Source organism: Anguilla rostrata, chromosome 2 (genome assembly GCF_018555375.3).
Source record: "Anguilla rostrata isolate EN2019 chromosome 2, ASM1855537v3, whole genome shotgun sequence".
NCBI lineage: Eukaryota > Metazoa > Chordata > Actinopteri > Anguilliformes > Anguillidae > Anguilla > Anguilla rostrata.
The window spans coordinates 35922685-35947017 of record NC_057934.1 but is presented as its reverse complement, the minus strand read 5'-3'; the positions used below and the strand labels follow the sequence as shown (position 1 = coordinate 35947017).

Genomic DNA, 24333 nt, shown 5'->3' with positions numbered 1-24333 from the left:
CTGCCACACCAGGCTTTTGTCTCGCTAGCTCCCGCACCTGACGCCGATGCGAGAGTTTCCCTGAGTGATAGCCGGGAACGGTCAGCTTTCAGCCCGCTGCCTGCTGTGCGCTGACTCGGTGGGGGCGACTACAGAATATAGCGATCACTTTTCAATAATGTGTAGTAAAATAAACGACTAGTTAGTGAAATCAGAGTCCTTTGTTGCAAACAGAATGGGCATTTTTATCTAGTGGCCATCCACAATGATATGAATCGATTTGAAGAAACATAATGGCTGACGCATAGAACTTATTTATTAAACGTTTTGCAGCGCAGTGGCTCAAAGTTCATTGGTGTGTGTAACTCTCTCTCTCTCCGTGTAACGTTAGATAGAGGCTGAGAACTCGACATGGAGCTGACTTTTTTTTTCTTTCCCGAATCCAAATAATGAGCAACTTCGGGTAGAAGAAATATGTTTCCATCGCATTATTCGTGCTTTCCCGAATACAGTATTCGGATTCGGATACATCCCTACTATACGGTACGTTTCTCTGGAATGAATGACACTGGTTCCAACTGTCCCAGTTGTAAATGCCAATGTCCATGGTGTGTTCCACCAAAATACTCAATTTACAATCACTACTGTAGATATAAAAATGATTATCAACCACTTAAGATCTCTTTAAAAATATAAACACAGACACATTTTGTATTCCATCTAGGGTTTATTTTTAACATAAATAAAATTACTCGCCATAACCTTTACTCGCCATTAGCCACAAGACTGAACAGGAAAAATTTATGTTAACTCCCAAAAATGTAGTTGATTTGTCTAATAACCAATTAGTTCCCTAAAAGATGAATAATTTCTGAGTAAAATTATTTCTTTTTAAATAGGAGTCAAATGACAAGTCTTACGGGTTATGACTAACATCTTGACCCAGTCTTAATAAAATTGCATGAGAAAGTTCATACTTTGTGCATTTGGAATTAATAGAACAGGAAATAGGCTTGTGATAAATGGATGGAGTTCCTGATGGAGGGATTATACTGGTCTGTACTTCTGTTCACGAGAAACAAATTCATCTCAAGGCTGCATGGACTGGGCAGTTATGTACACTAGTACAGCACTGCTGAGGTGACAACACTAGATGGCACTGACACCATTAAATGTTGAAAGAGGAAAAATATCAACTGAATACCATTTTTGTATGTTTTAACAGCATACATGACAGTTTCCCATATCATGCACATTTACAGACCCATTTGTACTCCAATTATAAATCAAAAGTAGGTGGTGTAAATAGTTCACCATTACACTAATAATTCATGACACATTATTGTGATCATGTACAATCTTGGGTGTCCCACAGGCTGCCTTTAAGCCTGGTTGGGGGGTCCCTGGAACACAGAAGTTGAAAACCCCTGTTTTAAAGGGGTTGTGCACACTATGGCTACAGGCTGTTACATCAGCCGTTTCGAGTACATCACTATGTGCCAACCATTATGAACATAAAAATTTTATCAGCAAAGAGATCCTTACGGTTTTGGGTTAGATTTACATCTTGCCATCATGAAACAAGCAATATCCATACCTCAAAAATGCCCCCTAAATGTACCATGCAGCCAGGAAGGAATTGTGTAGTCTAATTAATCACGCCAATGAAAGGAGGCTGACATTACCAAAATAGTAAATAATACTTAAATTCACTTCAGTGTTTTTTCATATTTAATAGTTTAGTTTTAATTGCAAGTTCTACGTTTCCACCACAATATTTGTGCCATTTTAAATAAAAGTGTTTTTATGATAATGATGAATAAGGCTTCATCACGTCTTGCAAACTATCAGACAACATAATGAACATCTCTAGGAATGTGTAGCAGCATTCCCTGGGTGAACAGGATTAATTATCACGACATTTCATGTGGTATTCTATTGTAAACTGCCACATTAAAATTTAAATGTTTAAACGTTTAAAGGCATTTAAATTAATCTTTAACATCCCCACAAAACTGTGACTATTCACAAATAAGATAACAGTAATGTAACAAAGAGGTGCTTCTCGGGAGTGTATCAACTTGGGAAACATTTTAACATACCCTTCAAAAATATAATGTAAACCAGAATTACTTGTGCAATGAAATAAATGTTGTCAGCCTAAAAACTTCTGGCAAGTGAACGGCCATTTCAGACAGTAGTAAAACTGATTGACAACCACATGCACAGCAACAACAATGAACCGTTTAAGATTTAAAATATCAAGTTGTGATCCAAATACCTTTCTTAGAATTAAGTTACCTTATATCAATATTATTAACACTGCAAAATAGATTGTATTAGCTGCCCTCCAAATTACTTGCAGTACTTTACCTAAGGAAAAGTGTATAACAAGACATCATGATTAACAAAAACAAGATTTGTCACAGAGACTTTCTCCCTTTAACATAGTGTGGACAATTTGGTAAAACTCATCGCAACACCAATGCCTATCATTATTTTACCTCACTTATGACATGTCAATACAACCGTTTATTTAACAGCTAAATGAAAAGAATAATCACATTCAGAACAATATCACTACAGAAATGGAAAAAGAACCAACCAGTAATGCTCTAAAACTCCCTGACATTTGCATGAAATGAAATTTGAACCTCATCAGGCTCTTTGATCTAGAGGGACTGTTCAAGTTAGATCCCTTTAATATGTTGCCCAGTACCCTGGGAAACATGTTGCCTTTAAAAAAAGGTACACAGTACCCTAGAAGGATGGGTAAAAATTGGGTAATTAAACACAAGGTCCTTTTCTAAAAAAAAATGCTAAATAAAAGTCTCTTTTTAAAGTGCACTGAGAGCACTTTTGAAAGCATTTAGCTAAAACCTTTCCTCTCTAATCCTTTTTTCTTTTGTAAAATGCTATTTCTTCACCTGCACCTTTAAGTTGAGCAACAATGTAACAAATTTAAAACTATTTTTTGGAACTAGTGTGTTTGTCCTAGCCTTTTTGACTTAGAGTTACTTGTGCAGAATCACTTTTTCCTATTTTTAAAGTGGAGTGGACCAGAACACGATTCCCTTTTGCATAAATACTTGCACTTTTCCTGCCGTCTCATTTGTCGGAGTGAAGTCGCGGACAGTGCGGTAAAGTGTGAGCAGGGCCTTCGGCTCATGTTGAGGTGGTGTCTTTTCAGTTACTTGCAGAACTCCAGAAAAACAGTGTGGGGAGTATAGACTGTACAGTGAGTGGGGTAAAACCCAACAAGTAGCCATGCAAGTGATGGCACAGCAGACTTCTATAACAGAACATACAGTTCTCAACTGGCCACAGGACTCATGTGACATCGTGGAATTTCAGACTGCAGTGGTGTGAGGGGTCTGTTTCCTTTCAGTGTTATGTGGTTACCCATCAATGTCAGGCAGGCAATCTGTTCGTCCTTGGAAGGAGGAGACTATTGAAACTAGAATCCAGAACTATAACCACACCCGTCTAGCTTCCACACCTCACACCCTGCTCACTGCCCCCCAGTGATGAGGCTCACGAGAGCATTGGGCACGTCCATGGTCTCGTCCTTCTCCAAAACAATGTCATATGAGGCTAGGTAGGACTCCTTCCTCTCCTCTACCTGTAACAAGAGCAAAAAAAACAACCAGGATTAGTGCTCTGCGGAGTGACCAATACACATACACTGTATGGACTACAAGACTTCATGTTGCAGGGTTGTTCTTTCTGTAATTGTGAATTAAACGTTGATTTATCACAGAGTGCAAATTGTACCCTTAGTATTTTCTTTTGTGTACTTTAGGCATTCTCTGGATCACATACGGTTTGTTAGGGTGTAATTAGCATTTGAATTAATGCTATTGCTGTACTTGATCTGTAGTCTGTGCACTGCAATACATGTGTACCTGCAAACGAAATCAGACTAAATAGAGGTATCCAGCGAAATGAAGAACATGCACATGGTGCTATATAGCTAATTTAATTGCATGTGTAGCTCGGTCCGCATCTTCGGTCCAGATTTACACTATCCATGTCTCATAGCAACATTTTATCTGACCTTTGAATCTACGTTTAACTCACCATTACTTTTTAATGGATCTAAGGACTTCTTCCCTGAATTACCATCTATTGCTCCAATATGGTATTGACTGTATCACTTTGGTTATAATTGTTTTGTCATACACAGTCTGTTAGGAACAGCAGGTAACTGTACACAAAAATGCCTGCCAATAGTCAGCAATGCGATTTTAATTCACCAGCCCACAATTTGAATCCTGTCCTACGATTAGCACGTGCAAAGAAGTCTGGAAGCAAAGCCTCATTGGCATTCTTGTATCCAGTCATACTGTGGCATACCTTCAATACATTACCTGTTGAATTTGAGCACATTTTAATAGCAAAAGCAGCTACGCCACCTTGTCATTCAGGTAGCCGATCTTCAGGACGTTCTCCACGTTCTGCACCCCGTCAGCCATGGTCAGGTCCCCGATGGAGTCCCCCAGCAGCAGCACGTTGTGCCGGTCCTGCAGCTCCTGGAAGTGGCCAGCGTTGAGCAGTGCCCCCTCCCGCTTGTTGTAGGTATGGATCAGCTGGCCCTTGAAGGCTCGCAGGATGCCCTGAAGAATGAGGAAGGGCAGGGAAAACTGTAAATGCTACAGCTTCCGGTTCCTATTGCCTCGCTACTTTTGCTAAAATGCTTTTGAAAACTTATAAATACATTCATTATCATTACTTTAATATGATCATTTAAAATCTGTCAGTATGTCAGACAGTGGTGCCACTTCTAGATTCAGGATTGAAAATGCGAGTCTAATACATGAGACTGCAACTGCAACCTTGAGAATGGTGCTTTACCATAACATTTCATTAAAATTCCATCTGTATTAAAGGGTTCTAAAATGTAAAATTGTCAACACCACCACCAAATTGGCTGGATAATCAAATTAGCAAATTAGCAGTAAATCTATGATGATTATGACCACTACTATGATGATCAATGCTGTAAAGAACAACAACAGAAAAAATACTTCGAGACACAATTTAAATTTTTCTGCAAATTTTTTTTAAAATTATTAATTAAAAAAAAAAACTAAAAGCCCAAAGACAAAAAAAGGGCAGTAGACACCCATCTGCATGCTGGGATATTTACGATAACTCACATTTTCATCAAAGTCCATGTAATTGGAGAAGACCCTGACGTTGGAGTGGAAGATGTCGTTCTGACGTATGACCTCCTCCAGCACGTCGCCGACCCCAGCAGAGAAAATGAGAAGCGGGACATTGTGCTCCTGCAGCTGGTCGAAAAATTCCTTGTACCCCTCCCTGCCAAACCACATCGTAATACATGACTACAGTGCTGAAGCATCCCCAATTGCACAGAACTTGAGGATTATGATCAACATTTCATTCAAACATGGCTGTGACGGAGACTGAAGGACTGGCTGCAGCCTTACCTGAGCATGGCGTCCGACTCCTTCACCACCTGAGCCAGCAGGTCCTTCCTGATCTTCTGCTGAATCAGCAGGTTGTGCGCTTTGGTCCACCTGTGCGGGAGAATCCACATGGCTTTACCACGATACCTGAGCAGCGCACTCCCGCTGTGGGTAGGTTCTATTGCGCGTGGCTGAAACTTACCATTCCACCATGTGAGGCAGCTTCTCCTCCACCGTGCGACTGGAGTCGATCTCAATGGGGTAGTACGTGTTCAGCAGCTCCTTCAGCTGAGGGAAGAAGAGACCAGTCAGCCTCTGTATAAAACAATGTCGCGAGGATCCACAGGCTCTTCACAAGAGGAACAATATCTATCGGATCTCAGCAACACCAGGACTAATCTACAGCCTTTAAATGGACGCCTTTCTGTTGTCTGCGTAGGTGCCATAATTGGCCGGTGATTTATGCATAATGTTGGGCTAGAAAAAGGCTCAATACCTCCCTATTGTTCCATGCTCTTGCTAATGCAATTTGGACACATTATACAGCCACTAGATGGCAATTTGTCCAATTCCAAGGGCCTTGCTGAAGAAGATACACTCACACTTTTCTTACAGTCTTCACTGATGAGTTTGCTGTTGTCAAGGATATCTGCAGAGACAAACGGACAACACTCCATGAAAAATGCTGCACTGAATGCATTAGCCATCTCAACAGTTGCCTTAATCATAAGAATCTATGACAATTCCTGCTTTAAAGTCTGAGACAAGAATTCTGATCATTGCTCACGGCTTTTGCATTTTTTTGTGGCATGGAATTCATATCTAGAAGGCCAAAATTATGCTGCTTTAAACAGGAACCTCCCTTTAAAGCGAACACATTAAAACTGACGGCTGTGTCTGGCCTTTACTCACTGTGACTGGTGGGACAGCGTTTCCCATTGTGTGCAAACCTGGTGAGGGTCATGTCGAAGTCAGAGATGACCTGCAGTGGTAAGACACCGTGTAGAGTGACAGTGTAGCCAGTGACAACAACTAACCCAAAGAGCAAAAATGCAAATTACTTACAAAATAAAATGCAACCAGGGCGGACATGACAACTTTGTATTATGTATGAGGCCACAGTGTGAACTAATCCTTATAGGTCTGGACTTGATACCAAGTTAGGTGGGAGAAGTGATGTTGTGCTCTTAGAATGAGATACCTAACCTGAACTGCTTCAGTGAAATACCCAGTGGCATAAACAGATAATGTGTTAAATACAGGATATGCAAGGCCCCATGAATGGCCGTGAATAATGGACACCAAATTGTCTTTGACATCCGTATTGAATGTAGCCAATGAGGAAGCTTTGACGCAGATTCGCAAGTGTTCTCAGGTGTCGGTCTGAGTGGGAGTGCTTCCTGTGGGACCTGCTGTGCATTGGTGTCAGCAGCTTCACGTCCCTGCTGAATGGACAGATCAAAGGCAGTGACGGTCTTCTAACTCTGCTTGATCGGTTTGTCTTACAAGAGTCCTTGATATCCACAGGGGTTTAATGCTCCAATGCAGGTCTCCCTCCGCTGATTCTTAAAATCTACTGCTCGCCTGTCAGCCTTCAAATTCAAAGGGCACTATGAACCTGGACCTTAGCAGCAACAACTGGACTGATCTGTACACTTCCCTTTTGAATCAAAAGCCCATGAATGCAGGTTGGGCTGGGTACCTGGAGAGCACTGGGCCCAGCCCTGTGCATGGACTGAATGATCTCTTCCACTCTCTTGCGGTCCCTCATTAACACCGAGGGCTTAGACAGTTCAGGGATCTGGGGAGAGAGAAGAAAGGACCAAAGTCACACAATTGTGGATACACCACTGTCTGTATGGCAGCAGGGAGGGGTGAGAGGCAGGATCCTGGACTGATTTCAGGTTTGGAGAAGCCACATTAACTGTCTACCAAACACCCGAACACTGCCCCGCTCTCTAAATTCAGTGCTCCATTCAGTGTACACCAGTATGGCAGCCATTGTCAAAGTTCTCACAATCCAAGTATGACCACACTGCAATCAAAAACCGAAATCTTGACAAATCCATGGCCTTGTTCACACGATTTCAATGCAATGAAATCCCTTGTAGCAGCCAGACATAGGCTATATCATGTTTGTGGACTATTATGGGATTCAGGTGTCTTGCAAGATATTGCTGGCATATGTAGTTTTTACCACCACAGTATATACTGTTTACAACACAGAACTATATTACAGGAACCAATGAACATTTATTTCAGACCTCTCAGCAATGCATTCAAGTTTGGACAGGAACAGCTACAGTACCTGGAGAGGAAAGGAATGAAAGTACCTAGTGTGCCAATTGAGTCATACTGTGGGCTGCCAAGTACTTGAAAGAACAAACGACACTGCAGATCATGATGCTTTCAAAAAACAAAAATCAAAAAAATAAACCGCATGCTTATGCAATGGAAGCCATACACACTCCTCAAAAACCACTTCAGCAGGTTAATTTCTGTCATCGCTGTAATTATGACCACATCACTGGCAAGCCTGGCTTGCAGGCAACGGAACGGCACTGGGTATAACATTCTTCCAAATCCAGGTATCCAGATTTCCTCAGTTAATTATATAATGTGATAGATAAGACCTAGCCCTCAAATAGGCATGGCTTAGTGCAGGGGTGTCGAACTCCAGCTCTGGAAGACCACAGTGTCGAAAGTTATTTGCGGTTTCCTTTCAATCCGCAGGCACTTAAAGGTCCCATGTCATACTATTTTTCAGTAATTTTCTACCAAAAAATGTTGTGCTTTTTAAGGGAAAAATATCCCTGTACATTCTTATGAAAAAATATAAATCCAGCAAGTTTCCTACCCTTTGAAGTGAGGTAGTACTGAGTTCATATTTTACCAGCAGATAAGTATCATTCCACACTGCACAATCAATGCCAAAACTAGGTACACTGATTCGTAAGACATAGGACCTTTAAGACCTCGAGAACAAGGTGCATGGAATCCTAAGCCAATGAATGACTTGTCTTGAAATGTACTTGATAACCAGGGCTGTGTCCGAATCAGCCTCCTAACTACTGTGTCCTCAAAGTATGTGCAGTCTACTAAGCATATGGTTTACTGCATACTTCAGTACAAGAGGTGAAAAATATCCTCCATACTATTGTCCTACTGTACTGTGTAAGTATCATGAGACGTTCCACCCATGCGCGGCCATGTTCACATATCATTAGTGTTGAAGGAAAATGTCAGCGAAGTTGCGCCTCTTTTATAAAGCGAAGCCACGCATCACATTTAATGGAACCGAAACGGTCTTTTACCTGTGCAACTTTGCCTGCATAACAACTTTCTTGCTCCATGTATTCAACAAGTATACTTAATAGTAGGCAATTCACACACAGTCCAGGAGACACTGCAGCCCTCCAGGACAGGTGTTTGACACCCCTGTCTTAGTTGAACAAACAGTGGCCCAACCAATTTAATCTGTCTATCATTGTTTTTAGGGCACTTAACTGGTTCTAGGAGAATGTCCAGTTAATTCTTTGCAGTTGGATTTGGATGAATCTGGAGTTCCCAGAGGTGTAATCCAAATATTAGATCAAAAGCATGCACAGTCTTCAGAACATAAAGCCACCTGACCTCATACTTTGTCAGCTGGTGCCAGATTGCAAGGGCAGTGCGTACCGGGACATATATCCAGGGAATGTGGTAAATCTGGGCACAGAACCAAAAGAGATGGTTAACTCGGGCACATGATACCGGCACAGTTAATAAACCATCTCTGCAGCTGCCATCTCAGCCAAATTGGGGCTGGTTTTAAAAGTTGATAAACATAGGGCGTTCCTATAACGAGCTGAAGCTTAGGAGAGAAAACAAAATGAAATGGATCATGGACAGATGCACTTTGAACAACAACCAGCAGACTCTGTGGCTCTCCAGGACCAGGATTGAGTATAACCGCAGAAAACGAAAAATGCTCCCATATAAAGCAGGGGTGTCCAATTTTATCCAAAAAGTGCCAGCATACATGTAGATTTTTGTTTTAGCCTAGCCCTGATACCTGATTCCACTTAGTCTTGAATGAAGACCCCGTACAATATTTAAAAATATTGCAGCATGTCCAAGATAGCACGTAATTGTGAGTGTCGCTTGTAAACATTGCTGTAATCATCTGTGCTTACTTAGCAGCAATTATTTTATCAGCTTAGATTATTGAGGTACTGCAAATTGGAGTTGTTTGAGAAGTGGCTCGACAAAGAGGCTATCATGACCTCTAGCTGGTGAAGGACTGAAGTACCATGCAAGAAAACAAGGAGAGACTGGTGGACCTACTCATTAATGCTGGTGTTTTCAGTAGACAATGCATAAAATAAAAAAATGTAGAAAACTGAATGGATAAAATATTTCAGAACTTAAGCCCAGAATTCAATATTGTATAGCCTGCAGTCCAAGGGCTTAGAGAGATACTGCTCCTGTCAGAAACTATGGGAGGGGGAGGGGGGGTATCTTTTGTGGCATGTCTTCCACAAAACAAGAGGGAGTTGCTTAGGTGGTGTTCCTGGTTAATGTGGATTGCACATGATGTCCAAATAACAGGGAAATGGGAAAGTTACCACAGGATCTAGCATTTTGTGAAGAGGACACTTCACAGCTTGGTATTGATGGCATGGTAAACTGCAGTAAGCAGTAACACTAAAGGACAAAGGCCTGTGAGTCAGTGAATCAACTCAACCTCTGAATATGAGGTAGCCGTCAGATTCAGTGTGTGCTAGTGAAAACTGACATGTAGAAACAGCCTGACAAACAACCACACGGCAGTGTCACACAAAAAAGAGCAAAACTAGTATGAGAGGGTTGTGCACTTACATTTGATATTTGCTCTCAATTCAATACTTAAGTAGTGATGTTTTGTAGATTTGCTAAATTTTGCTAACGGAAAGTGGTCAATTCCTAGTGTTTAATGAGGGTTTTCTGTAAGCCTGAGGACAGCAACTTGGCCCCCAACAGGCAGTACATGAATGTCATACATAACTGTAGGACTGTAACACATCTGTTTGGAAATCAAAAGAGCAACTGCCAACCATTAATAGCAAAAACAGAACTACAGCTTCTCCACAAAGCTTTATTTTTTGCTAAATTCTGAGTGTATCAGCATGTTTAACACAAACCAAAACTGCACAGATGTGTTTTTCCATAGCATCCAGCACTAGGAGACTGACCCTGGCATGAGGGTTTGATTGTACTTGCACGAATGCATGTAGTAATGTTGAGTGAAATAAATTCCGACAGATTCCTGTATGCAACTCCCCAAATACGTGAAATTCCTATTGTTCCGTGGCAACAAAACTTTGTATTCAGGCTACAGAAACAGTGCATGGTCAATTCCACAGTAACCGACTGGCGCTCTAAGGTGCATTATTATACTGCCAACGTTTCATTCAAAAACACCTTTTGATAAAGAAATGTATGCATATAATGAGGGATTACGTCTTTGGGACCGTGATTGCGTTTTTCAGTTAAACTGATTGAGAGTAATGATTATTGGTAAATTCAGTGGTCGCCTTACTGCAGGATTCTGCGTTTTTTTCCTCAGAAAAAGAGCCACAATGCTGGGGGGGGAATGCACCGCGTTCTATAAACGCAGTGGTATTTCTTAAGATGACAAGGGGTGATGACCCAGACATGAACCATAACAAAATAACTGCTCTGATTTCTCTAAGCCAATCGTCTTTCGATGTCAGACATTTGTTGTTTATTGATCATAATATTTACACAGCCGTGGTAAGCAATGGCGAATTTAAAGAGTACGCGCTTAATTTGAATGAAAAATCGAAAAGCAGATGTCTAGCCCGCTTGTTCGTCATGAGTATGTTAAAACAGAAAAGGCTCCTAGGTTTAAAAAATATATATATATATGATCAATCTGTGTGTAAAAAAATAATTTTTGATCAGAACTCAAAAACATTATTTATATCATAATAAAATAAATAGCCAAAAAGTTGGCTATTTTATCAGAACGCAAGTAAATTAGTGTAAAAAGGCAGATTTTGAAAGGTCTAGAGTTGTAAAGACGCGGCATTCCATGGGCTTGCGCAACCACTGATATTTGGTTAGGTTAACTTTCATGCTAAGGATATAAGTCTTGGTTTTGCACGTTTTCGAAGTATAAAGGTGACTCACTTTGTTCTTTTTTTAACTGTTGAATCCTCTTAGAAAGCTAATGTTAGCTAACGTTACATAACTCGTGTTAGATAGGTAGGCATAACATTGATGCATTTCAACAGGTTTGCTCATCTAACTATAAAGATTGCAGAATACAAATTTAAGACAAGGACCCTGGCCCAAAAATGCAACATGACCTGATCTGATCTGCAATTTAGCTACAAACTAACGTTGCCTCCAGCTATTGGGGTTAGATTAGAGATTACCCTCCAGCGTTACTGTTCCCTCTAAGACATATGGAAATGTTACTAGTATGCATGATTAACCACCTTACACTAATAAACAACGTATACGGCCAGTTAGATAGCTAACAACAAGATCAAAACAAAATAACTGCAGTTACACTTAGCTATGTAACTAAGAATAAGATTACCTAGACTAAGTGAACCAGCTAGCAAAATAGAGAGGCGGGGCAAATAAGCGACTTACCATTCTTTTCCCCCCAAAATTACGACGTGGTACAGCAACGATATACAGTAAACAGAAGTAACAAGTGAGGTAGATGTATATTAACTATCGTTAATTTAAACTTTAGAGGTAGCTACAAACATTCATTTTAAGTCGTAGCAACCCTGCAGCAACCCTCTAGCTTCCGTTGGATCTTTTAGTTACCGTAAATAGTTTCCTCTCGCAACAACTGGAGTAAGAAAGGTTCCAGGGTATTACCAAACTGACTCAAGGGCTCTGAGGCCTCCTGTATGGCTGAGCTTCACGAGCTAAAATACTCGACAAATGAACGAGAAAATGAAGCAAAGTTGGTTTTCTTGAGTTAAATGCTAAATGGAGCTGATCGGTACAACAATGTAAAATATAATACACAAATGATGAGTTTGGTTTTCCAAATCAGAAGACACAAAACCTTTACAGGATACATAAATAAGATTAAAAATCTTGTGTGTGTGTGTGGGACAAAACAGGTAACATTAAAGCACTCAATCATTTAACATCAATTAATTCTTTAAAAATACTTTTTATTAACAAATTTGTGTCTTACCAATATCTTATATATAATTAACAATTAAAATATAGCTAAATTCATCCATCCCCCTGGTCAATTTACAATGAATAACCCAATTATACATTTCCTCTTTTTCTTTCCAACACACCTACGTCAGCGTGTAGCCTACCATATGCTGGACAGCTACATGCAGTAAGGCGCTCAGGCTATTGAGCGTCAGTGTCATTTTTATCATTTAGCAAATTATTATAACAGTCCTACCTTGTGGTCTACAAACCACCGAATAATAATAATAATAAAAGAAACAATAGGATTTAATAGACGTTTAATCTTGCACTGGCCGCTTTTTGTAAATAAGAGTCCAGCTACAAACTGGCCTCCCGATATCACATCATTGCAATCAACACAAGTCACGTGATAAGAAACGTCAATATTTAACCGCCTGTGATGCTTTTGACGATAACCAGATTCTTTGCTTTAACCATTACAACGTTCTAGATTCTAAAGGGTCATTTTATTGTGAAGTAACAATAAGATGTGAGTAATATATAATAATCTTAAACTTCCAAAGTCTAGTTATTATGAAGAAGGCCAGTAAACATCTACAGTTTGCTGCTTTTAATTCAAGGTCAAAGACCTCAAATGCCCTGTAGGAACACAAATTGAGAGAATTTTTTAAGCAACAAGTGAAATGGAAGTCCTGTCCATACAACTGCAGAGGCACAATAGAGAGTGGAAGATGAGTGACATGTCTTTTAAAGTTTTCAATGAGTTGCGACTGGAGGGAAAGCTGTGTGATGTAGTCATCATCGCCAACGGTGTTGCATTCAACGCCCACAAGAACATCCTATGTGGCTGCAGTCCCTATTTCCGGTGAGGATCTCAGGAGGGGGTCATATGTGGTTTTCAAGAAATGTCTCTTTTGATCATGTTTGAAATACTTTATTGAATGGCTAAATGTATAGATTAAATAAATAAGCATGGTTTAAACTTTTTAAAAATCAATCCTAACAGGATGACAATTTGTAGAATATTGTGATTAGACTTTCCAAATTACCTACATTCAAATTTCAGAACCATCTTAGAACTCCAGAATTTGTTCATGGGCCATCTACAAACTTCAGATATGGAGTTATGGTTGCATGTCCAAATTCTGCCAAACATTTGTTTTTTTCACGTTTGTTGCATTATCTTGGCCCCATCATATTGAATCTACAAGAAGTTCTGCTTAATTTCTCTGTTCTTATTCAAGTCTTGGAAACTGTATGTGGAAAAAATAAAGGGACAATTTACATGAATTAAATAATATTTTTGAAATCTGTAAATCTTGAGAATATATTATACAAAATTGAATGTGGACATTGTCGATTAAAAATGGAATAACACAGTTTGGGCTTTTTAAAATAATGAAATATATTCACAATGGTTCAGTCTGCAAAGATAGTCACTACAAGTGAGCCCTGTAGCCAAAGATTTGAGCCTCAGCAATGTTACACAGTGATCTAACAATGACTGGGGGTGACAGGACATAATTGGTCTTATCCCACCCGGGCTAAGCTGGTTTTAGCCAGCCAGTAACTATAGGTACTGCTATAGTTTTTTCTCCCACAATCTATCCTGCTGTTATTAGTGAGTGACACTCCCTAATTAGTGGCTGCATTTCCACATCCAGTCCAGCTATCTCAAACCAAAAGCTTCCAATTGTATCAAAAGCCTCCAGCCATAGAATCAGACTGTTGACCCGTTTTCTTTCTACCATTGGGTCTCGGATGCGTTAATGGCAGTCAGAATCCAGTCTGAGATTGGCACAGTGCTATTCTTCAGTCAGCACCAGTGATTCAGTTAATTTATTGATTGACTAAAGAATTCATATACCTTGTTTTCAAGACAACTGATTGGTTATTTGGCTGCTGAATGAAAGGAAACCACCTCTTCCCTAAATCTGGGCATCCCTGCCCTAAATCTTGCTTAAAATTGACAGGTAACATTCACAATTTGAGCTAGCTGGGATAATCCCACCCTTGACCATGCTCTTTTACCTTGATGAGGATCAAAGGGATTTGAAGGGGCCGATGAGGACCAAAGGGATTTAAAGGGCCAAAATTGTGGCCTTGAAGCATGAAAAGGCAAAACTAAAGCACCACAAAAAACCCAGTGGCTGCGGAAAAGCAAGAGGCATTGGCAAGCACATAGCTTTCCCAGCATTAGGAGGGCTGTGGAAACATGGCTAATTGCTTATAGGCATGGGCCTGAGCCTTTCAGAAGTGCACTCATTTCAGCTACTTGCATCTGTACAGCTGACACTATAGTGTTTAAAATTTGAGAGGAACTTAAAACTGGTTTAAAAAGAACATTATTTGTGTGTGACCCCCACAGCACTCTGTTCACCAGTGGCTGGAACAGCACAGAGAAGCGGGTGTTCAGCATCCCTGGTGTATCACCACAGATGATGAAACTGATTATTGAGTATGCCTACACAGGCACCCTGCCAATCACAGCAAGAAATGTGGAGCCCTTACTGGAGGCTGCTGACCAGTTCTGTGTCCCGGGTATCACCCAGGCCTGCTGTGACTTTCTGGAGTCCCAGCTTTGCCCTCAAAACTGCATTGGCATCTGGAAATTCACCAAATTCTACTTTTGCCCTGAGCTCCAGCGACATGCCTACCGCTTCATTCTGCACCACTTTGAGGAGATAGGGTACACCTCAGAAGAGTTCCTGGAGCTTACACCATCCCAGCTCTGTGACATCATTGAGAAGGATGACCTCAATGTTGAGCAAGAGGAAGTGGTGTTTGACACAATTCTACGCTGGATAGCCCACGCAAAAGCTACCCGAAAATCCTTTATGTCAATGCTGTTGCCCAAGGTGAGCGCGACACCATCTGGTGGCCATTCACTCATAGCCAAGATGGTAGAAACAGTTTAACAAAATCAAGTCTTTCACTAACAGACATCTTTAATTCTCAGTTCTTCTCTCCTAGTCCTTTTGCCATGCATAACCATAATCCTTGCATAGCCTTAACACTCACAATGCTAGCAGGCACCGCAACTAATTATGGATTACACAAGGCCTGTTGTTGCCTTTGTGGATTTGTTTCAGAAACAACCATGTCAGCCTCTACCTTCAAAGGAAGAAGACTGCCAGTTATTGCACAGTAAAGTTGGCAGCTGTTTCATAAATAATCATGGAACAAAACAAGTTATTGAAACTTTTAAATTAATTGTTAATTAATTGATTAATTCTCTCTGTATGACTGGCCAAGCACGCTCTTTACAGAGACACTGGCAGCGAAAGATGCTAATTTTGGTAGAGCTCTATGTCATAATGACAAACACCTCTATTCTTCCTAATTTCTGAAGCATTACAATAGGCAGGAATTTGAATTTGGAGATAACTCTGATGTTGGTGAAGGGAGCATTGACCATATTCACATCAAAGAGAGATTGAGGGTAGCTGCTGTCCAAATGTAAACGGTATTAGTTAGCAAACTAGCGTAGTGGAGTGGACTTACTTGCGCGAGTAAGAAAAACAACAGCAAAAGTTCATTCATTCACCTCTAAGGATTCTCTTGGTCTGTCTCTTTCTGTCTTTTTTTTGTCTAGGTCCGGATGGCTTTGATGAATGCCGATTACTTTATGAACAACGTTAAGAAAAATTCCCTGGTAAAGGACAGTGAGGAGTGCAAGCCCATCATCATCAAAGCCCTGAAGGCCATGTATGATCTTGACATGAACGGTTCCTCCAGCCCCCTACTCTGTAACCCACTGGCACGCCAGCGACTACCCTATACCATCCTGCTATGCATTGGGGGCTGTAGCACTAACGGCCCTTCCAATGCTGTTGAGGCCTTTGACGCACGGGCAGACCGCTGGGTTGATGTGACGCTACGGGAGGGTCCCAGGCTGGCTTACCATGGAACTGCCACCTTGAATGGTTTTGTCTACTGTGTGGGTGGCTACAACAACGTTGACTACATGAGCAGCGTCCACAAATTCAACCCTGTGACACGTACCTGGCACCAGGTGGCGCCAATGCACTGGCGCCGCTGCTATGTGAGCGTGGCCATCCTGGATGGCCTCATCTATGCCATGGGCGGCTTTGACGGCTACATGCGCCACAACTCTGCTGAGCGCTATGAGCCTGAAAGGAATCAGTGGACCCTCATCCCGCCAATGCACGTGCAGAGGAGTGATGCGAGTGCCACCTCACTACATGGCAAGGTGGGCCTCTTATATGGGGCCTATTATACTACTCCTATTTTTTCACAGATTTGACACCTTTGTGAAAATAGGAAAAAAGAATGTGACATTCCCCAGACAGTGCTTTGTTTGACTAGGCCAGAGTCATTCTTGCTAAGTCAAGGCTTTGATAGATATTTATTAGTTTATCTGCCCTAACTCATTCTACTCTACTACACAGTGGAGTAGAATGGGATAATACTATCCCTATTTATTATTCTTCATCGTTAGTCATATAAATAGCTGGAAGGATGTACCTTAAGTTTGCTTTCCAATGCCCTCTTTGTACTTAGGTGTACATCTGTGGTGGCTTCACTGGGGTTGACTATCTGTTCAGCGCCGAGTACTACAGCCCACAGACCAGTACCTGGACTATGATCGCCCCCATGAGAACTCGCCGCAGTGGTCTTGGGGTCGTTGCATATGAGGAGCAGATCTACGTAGTGAGTGCAGACTTCACACACCACAAATGTACCATAACGTTTCTTAAGATAACAAAGGAAACAAGCTTACAGTAAAGGTTAATTTTGGTGCATTTATAAGGCATGCTCTTTGCTAACAGAAGGGGTGAGGCTTTAAGTATTGTTATGTTTATGTCCAACTGTTTGAGTCATCTAATGTACAACATTTTGAAAGATGATGAAATATTGTCTTGCCATTCAGCAGTTTCCCCCAGACAAATTGCAGTGCATGTGATAAATGAAACATCAAATAAATTTCACTATATTAATGACTTTGTACCTGTAGCCATGGCTGGAGCTGTGGAAATCCAGGATACTGCAGCATGAGTCACATGTAATAAAGGGCTCTGTATCTGCAACAGAAATGGATTAATGAGTGTGAAACTAGACAATGTAATAATACTACAGGTTTCCATCGATTCAAACACAAATTTCATTGTTCTATTTATGCTCTGGAGAAAGGGTATGTAAACGTTTGCAAAAGCATTAAAATAATTTTTGTAAAGCAAATTTGTATTACTCGGGAATGTATTTGAAACATACAGCCTTAAGGCAACCTCTGTGCTGTGTGTTGGACCCTGGCGTGACTTATGGTCTCCCCCAGGTGGGGGGCTTTGACGGAGTCACCCGGTTACGAAGCACCGAGGCCTACAACCCGCTGACAGACAGCTGGCGCTCCGTGTCCCCCATGTTCAACCCCCGCAGCAACTTTGGCATCGAGGTGGTGGAAGACCAGCTGTTCGTAATGGCCGGTTTCAATGGATTCACAGTCATTTTCCATGTGGAATGCTATGATGAGAGGGAAGACAAGTGGTATGATGTCCCGGACATGAACATTGCCCGCAGTGCCCTCAGCTGTTGTGTGCTATCTGGCCTTCCCAACATCACTCAATACATCGCCCCTCGAGATTCTCAGCAGGGCTCCATGGAAGAGCCCATGGCTGATGCCAAGAGCATGATCGCTGCATGACCACCCCTCCACCCATCGCAGTGCAGCTCCATACGCAGAGCCACCCCTCCACCCATCGCAGTGCAGCTCCATACGCAGAGCCACCCCTCCACCCATCACAGTGCAACACCATACACAGAGCCAACCACATAGGCACAAATAAATTAAACATACCTGTATTCATTGTAGCGCATGCCTTGTGCATTGATTCAGTTTTTGCCGTGATATTGGCTTCTTTGTGTATTGTTCCTGTTCATCCCTTTATTTTAAGTGTTAATATTGGTGTAAATGCTTTCTTGTGAGATATAAAACATTTTTTAACTAGAGTTTTTCTCTTTTCTACTGCAGTGCAGCATCTCAAACCAGTAATCTGTTGTACAACACGCTGTCTTAAACTAAATTGTTGAACCATCCCCTCATTACAAGTTCACATTATTATATACTTAAAAATTCATCTTCAAACCAAAGATAACCACATAAATACTTATACAAACATATTTTTTATTGCCAATGGTAGCAATCATGCCTCAGTGTGCTGCAAGAAGTCACATGCAGAGCAAAATAAAACTTTGGACTTTACATTACAGCACAGGGGCATAAGCAGAAAGAACAGGATTCTTGCAGCTTGGCAAACCTGAAATGTGAATATGCTCACATCGCATGTACATAATACAGTACAATAAAACTAAAATAATTGTGTCATGTCAAAAGGTAACTGCTGACAGCAGGGGACAAACCAGTATTGTCGAAAATAATTCACCTAGAAACAACTCAAAGGAAAAATATTCTTCCCTTTATATAAATGCTCAGACATTACGTGGTATACCATGTACAGTACCTGAGTGTTTCTCAGCTTTACTGAAAGAAGTTTCATGTGACACTGCTATAATCATATATGGCTATTACTGAAGCTAGCTCACTGTGCATTTAGGAGCCAGTATGCAATAAGAATTAATATTGTAAAATCATTTAGGGACAGGCAGCATGGTCAAAGCAGATCAACCCACAACACATTTATATATATATATATATATATATATATATATATATATATATATAAATACAGGCGACTGCTTGGTAATACACTTATGCTCTCATCTGTGAGGTATCAAGCATGCATCAGAAATTTGGCCAAAATGGGACAGAAACCCTTTGCTCCTGATCGAGTATATGGCAAAACTAGCTTGCCTTTCAAGTTTATTAGAAATATAATTGTGAGGTGCATGAATTGGTCTTCAGAAATACCATGGCAGTGTTTATCTTGATAGCTAAAGGGGCAATTACTTGCTTTTAGAGCTTTGTGACCTTTAAGACATTTTAAGACAAACGCAAGGATGCCGTTGTGTAGTGAACCACCTTAAAAAAGATATAGAGCACCAGGAACTAAAGTGAACATAGCTCATACACTAAGCTTATAGAGAACCCCAATTAATTTTCATTAAAGAGAGATCAAGGAATGTCTTCAGCATGTTGTAGGCAATAACACATGCATGTAAGCTTAGCTACACACTGGAATGGTACACTTTGTAAAGACTCACATTGGTTAATACATTTTTTTTTAAAAACATTAAAACCACAGTAACCTATTTTTGAGAATTAGGACACCCATTAACACATAAGACATTACACATATTAACCTATAAGTATACACTGATATGCCAGAGTCATGATAAAATAAAATATGTGGAGTGTGTGGCTGGAACAAGACAGGGAGATAGATCAAGGTCAGTGAGAATAACAGAAAGACCCATCAAGCTTTGGTACCAAAAAATATTAAAACTGACTGACATAGAATGCGTGTGGCACAGTTTTCAAATAAAAGTCAGAGAAAATAGTTTAGGATAATTTAGGAGATTACAGTCAATGTACTGACTTCACAGAATGTAGCTGGCTCTAAACTTGCCAGTTATGTAGTGGCAGTCTCTCTATGACCCTGTGCGAGAGAATTAAGACTGAATGGAAACATCCATTATTAACAATTTTCTATATACCACCTCTTTCTGTAGTGCAGATAAAAATGACAAAATCTTTTCAACTTCCAAGCCTTAAAACAGACAACAATACAATAAGTGCAAGGAGATGTAAGGAAAATGGCTGCTTCCCTGAAACAGCCTCTCCCACCGTGTCATATCAGCTATGCAAGGAACAGCAGCAAGCTTTCACCTTAAGCAAAATAATGCTATTCATAGCCTAGATAGCAGCTCAGATACAGGATATCAGCACACCACTGGATATGTACTCTACAGATAGTCCTATCGATAATTACTGTAACAATCATGTGCACTAAATAAAACGTAGCTTCACAGCAGATTTCACACAGATGAGACGGAATGTTATCCAATAGAATCTCTGGGTCCTCTGAGTCTGCCTTAAGCAGATCTTTATAACAGGAGTTTAACCACAGCCTACAGCCTAAGGCTTATTTCATCTACTTTTACATGTAAAGCATGTGAAAGAGCTTATAATGTATACATATACATCATCACAAACACACAACATCATCTGTGCATGACACACTGTACTAAAATGTTCGTCAATATACATGATTCCATTCACATTGTCACATTTTTCTACTCCTGACCACTTATGGAGGTGGTGTGGGGTTTTTTGTGCAATATCACCCCCAATATAATGGGAGGATGGCAGGTGAATTTTAGCACTCAATCTGAGACTGCAGTTGTCTCCTTAGGGTGAGTGTGCGACGGTGCAGCTGCTGCATCTGCTGCATGCGATCCCGCTGCCGTGCCAGGTTCTGCGGCATGGGGTAGCGCTGGCAGCCGTACAGGAAGCGGTAGGGGATACGGACGTGGCAGGCGGTGGCGCGGCAGCGAGGCTGGGGCATGGGCGGCAGCAGCATCCAGCGCTTCCTCTCAGCGCAGTAGCGGTAGGCCTCTTTGCGGTACTGCTTGTCCACGTCATCGCTGTTCTTCCAGCCGCCAATGATGAAGACGTCGTCGCCTAAGTAGCAGATGGCGGCGCCCTCGATGCTGGTGACCTCGGGCGGCAGGCTCTCGAGGATCTCGTCAGAGATGCGGGCGCTGATCTTCTGCTGAGCCACCTCGTCCCTCACCGAGTAGCTCTTGGGGCAGCAGGAGGCAGTGTGGTAGAAGTTGGTGGGAGCTACCGCCATCTGGAAGAGACAATAGTTGTCGATGAGGGGCAGGGAGTCCACCTCCTGCCACTGCCGGCTTTCTGTGTCATAGCGCGTGGTGATGGTCTTCAGCCCGTCCTCATTGTCCATGTCCACAGGCGTGCGCGCCGTCACATACACGTAGCGGTCCTCAACGCTCACCGCCTTCACGTCTCGCAGAATCTTGGGCGCAGACTCCAGGTTGTGCCACTTGTCATGCTTGGGCTCATAAACGCTCACATCCTTGAAGCCTGGGCTGAAGTTGCCATGCCCCCCAATGCTGTAGAGGATATCTTTGATGCAGGTGAGGCCAAAGGAGTGCTTTCGTGTCGTCAGGTTGCACACTTGCTCCCAGGTGTTGCGGTTGGGGCTGTACCGCTCCACAGTTTTAGCAAAGCCAGGCTCCATGGACCCCGCCACGTAGACGTGCGACTCGATGGCAGCGATAGCATGGCCATCCAGGTGGTTGTGGATGTGTGGCAGGTTGACCCAGCGGTCCTCGTACAAAAAATAACCCACACACTCGCTTAAGTAGTCACCCCCTTCTGACACCCCACCCACCACCATGATCACATCCATGTTCTGGCCAAAGCGCGGCTGGAACGCTGACATGTAGGAGGTCCAGATTTCCAGGTCAGCTGACTTAAGGTTCTCGAAACGGATGGCGTGCCCTTCCACAGCCTCTGACACCAGCCTTAGGCAAGCCTCATTGCTGGCCACCAGGGGTTCAGCCTTGACCACTCGAGTCAGATACGTGGGCTTGATCAGGGGAAGCCGCAGGAGACGGAAGAGCTCCTCAAAGTACTTCTCTCGCTCTTCAGCATTGCGCTGCACCCATTTTACAATAGCTTCGAAAAGGGCCTCCTCTGAATCCACGGTGATCTCGGCGTCGGACAGCCAGTCCCGCACCAGATGGAAGGGCAGGGTGTAAAACTCCTCGTCCTGGATGACCTTGTGGAAGTTGCGGCGGATCATGTCGGCCGCACGCAGGGCCAGCTGATCCAGCGTGTACATGTGGGCCAGGCTGTGCACTGCAACACAATTGCTTAGGTTCAGCTTCTTCTTCAGGAACTCGCCACAGAAGTCCTTTAGCTGAAGCAGGAGGAACCTGAAAATTGTAATGGAAAATCATCTCGGTTTGATCCAGAAAAACAACCAAATTTGGACTGTCACCAAAACAGATGTTTCCCCACCCGTTGACTCCCAAACACATTTAGTGACATCTGTAGGATGACATGAAAATATATAACTTTGTGTATTCATTAGCTAAAGGCACTTTACCCTACATGAGTTACAGTGTGTAGCTTGTTGTATAGCTTTGATGCATCACATTTGCACAGTGGCCTCAAGAGAATTAAAGAGAATCACGAGAATTAAAGAAATTACTTGCACAATGGACTGGGCCAACTAGGTTAGGTCAGCAGTATTGGTAACAGACAAACGTCCTCTGTGGATGAAACAATTGGATATGTTGAATTATTGTTTCACCCATTTTTTTAATCTTAGCATGGCAGTTATTTTGTATTCTGTAGCAAAAAAAAAACTCTGAAAGCCTTTCTGATTTGACAAGTTTTATAATTAAATATTACTGGTGCGGCTTCAATAAATTAGAGGCTTATTTCATACGTGAATGGATATAGCCAAAAGGTCAGCTACCCTGCATTGTGCTTTAATAGGCCAGCAACGTACAGCAATGACATATTGTTACCGCTGGAAATTAATGCTGCGTTCGTACCGTCTAGCGATGCAGAAAGAGGTGTTGTTCATAGTTACCCCCTTAACCTTTCTTTCTAATCCACAATACACCACGATTGTTGCAATGAATTACCAAGTTCGTGAAAAGGTGTAGTGCCAGTGCGCAGCTAAAGACTGCTCCAGCGCATTGTGCTTTTCGCTGTTAAAAATGTAGCGAATGCAGCAATCAAAATATGAATCATAAAGTGACTTACAAATGAAGAAGAAGAATTACGTACTAGGACTGTTTTCATAACTTTCAATCACTGCTGCACACAAGCGCGAGAAGGTGACGTCCTGCTTGCTAGGTTTAACACCTTACCTGTCAGCAACTTCCAGCACTTCATGAACATTAGCAGTGCTGACTGTGATTTCCCCGGTGTACATGAATTGTATAACGCTTTCTACAGTCTCTGGGTCGGGGCCCATTTCAGAACTCCATTCTTTCATCTCCACTCGTCCAGACAGTGATTCTGAAAACTGTCCACTGAGAAGCGGGGTGAAGTAATCTGTCGCTGCGGCCAACACGGAGCGGTGAGCAGAGAACTCGCAGCACGTAACGCTCCCTGTAGCCGCTCCGCTACTGAAGGCCAGAGTCACGTCGCAGAACAACCCAACCTTCCTCTGTTCGCTCTGCCGGCGAGACAGTTCCGAGCAGTGGGAGGAGGAGCTGAAGTCCTCGGCTTCCTCCGAGTCTCCGTCTCCAGTAAGGGCGCTGGCTGTGCCGGTACTGCTGGAGCTCCGTGTCGATTCCTCTGGATTAGGCGCTGCGGTTGCCATATTAGTTGTGGATGTTATGATTCCAAATTGCAATAAACTTGTCTTTGAAATCACATATATGCAGACACACAAAAACAAATAACGATATGCGTAGCTGATGCCCAGCGGCACCAAGTTGCTACGAACGCAGTGTGCATTAAGGGGCGTGCTCGGTTCAGAGGCAGGCAGTCGTTCCAGACACTCCCAGTTTTTAACTCTTAGCTAAATATGACGCACACACATTGAACACTTACGAATCGGCATGTTGAAACACCTGAGGAAACTGGGAAGTAAAGTTTCAGGAAAAATGCACTTTTAATATACTAGAATTGCACTGGACATTTGGCAACCTTTTAGTATGCTACATTTTAATTGCAAGGGTGAGGTTAGAAACCAAAACTATAACCTATGTTTTGTAAGGTCATCAATAATAAATATAGTCGAGTTAATCAGTTAGGTATTATACGTTTGAGTAA

At 42.0% G+C, this 24333-nt stretch overlaps 3 protein-coding genes across 6 annotated transcripts; 1 reads left to right on the top strand and 2 right to left on the bottom strand.

The window, feature by feature from the left end:
- Window positions 1-686: 686 nt before the first annotated feature.
- Window positions 687-12262, bottom strand: LOC135247890 (7-methylguanosine phosphate-specific 5'-nucleotidase-like). 4 transcript variants are annotated; one of them, XM_064321846.1, is made up of 10 exons: window positions 12057-12233; window positions 9045-9119; window positions 7114-7212; window positions 6324-6393; window positions 6014-6060; window positions 5614-5699; window positions 5433-5522; window positions 5139-5301; window positions 4395-4595; window positions 687-3601 (listed from the first exon to the last, which is right to left on the bottom strand). In XM_064321846.1, exons 1-10 carry the CDS (start codon window positions 12057-12059, stop codon window positions 3491-3493), a joined length of 945 nt encoding a protein of 314 aa, XP_064177916.1. In that variant the 5' UTR covers window positions 12060-12233; the 3' UTR covers window positions 687-3490. The 4 variants fall into 4 exon arrangements, with proteins under 4 accessions (XP_064177916.1, XP_064177917.1, XP_064177920.1 ...); XM_064321847.1 differs by having other exon boundaries at window positions 9090-9119; XM_064321850.1 differs by lacking the exons at window positions 9045-9119; window positions 12057-12233 and adding an exon at window positions 12240-12262.
- Window positions 12263-13055: 793 nt separating this feature from the next.
- Window positions 13056-18694, top strand: LOC135247888 (kelch-like protein 10). The gene is made up of 5 exons (XM_064321844.1): window positions 13056-13458; window positions 14962-15451; window positions 16189-16806; window positions 17118-17267; window positions 17890-18694. Exons 1-5 carry the CDS (start codon window positions 13277-13279, stop codon window positions 18253-18255), a joined length of 1806 nt encoding a protein of 601 aa, XP_064177914.1. The 5' UTR covers window positions 13056-13276; the 3' UTR covers window positions 18256-18694.
- A 21-nt stretch (window positions 18695-18715) lies between these two features.
- On the bottom strand, window positions 18716-24007 carry klhl11 (kelch-like family member 11). Its single transcript, XM_064321843.1, has 2 exons — window positions 23421-24007; window positions 18716-22472 (listed from the first exon to the last, which is right to left on the bottom strand). Exons 1-2 carry the CDS (start codon window positions 23876-23878, stop codon window positions 20888-20890), a joined length of 2043 nt encoding a protein of 680 aa, XP_064177913.1. The 5' UTR covers window positions 23879-24007; the 3' UTR covers window positions 18716-20887.
- Between the last annotated feature and the right edge of the window lie 326 nt (window positions 24008-24333).

Excerpts from the sequence above, each read along its gene's own strand:
- LOC135247890 (XM_064321846.1), bottom strand. Across the intron at positions 6,394-7,113 it reads CTGGGCCCAGTGCTCTCCAG|GTCATCTCTGACTTCGACAT; the intron begins GTACCCAGCCCA and ends TTACCACTGCAG. Across the intron at positions 6,061-6,323 it reads ACGCTGTCCCACCAGTCACA|ATATCCTTGACAACAGCAAA; the intron begins GTGAGTAAAGGC and ends TTGTCTCTGCAG.
- LOC135247888 (XM_064321844.1), top strand. The coding sequence starts at position 13,277 with ATGGAAGTCCTGTCCATACAACTGCAGAGGCACAATAGAGAGTGGAAG. Across the intron at positions 15,452-16,188 it reads TGTCAATGCTGTTGCCCAAG|GTCCGGATGGCTTTGATGAA; the intron begins GTGAGCGCGACA and ends TTTTTTGTCTAG. Across the intron at positions 17,268-17,889 it reads ATGAGGAGCAGATCTACGTA|GTGGGGGGCTTTGACGGAGT; the intron begins GTGAGTGCAGAC and ends GGTCTCCCCCAG.
- klhl11 (XM_064321843.1), bottom strand. The coding sequence starts at position 23,878 with ATGGCAACCGCAGCGCCTAATCCAGAGGAATCGACACGGAGCTCCAGC. Across the intron at positions 22,473-23,420 it reads GTGCTGGAAGTTGCTGACAG|GTTCCTCCTGCTTCAGCTAA; the intron begins GTAAGGTGTTAA and ends TACAATTTTCAG.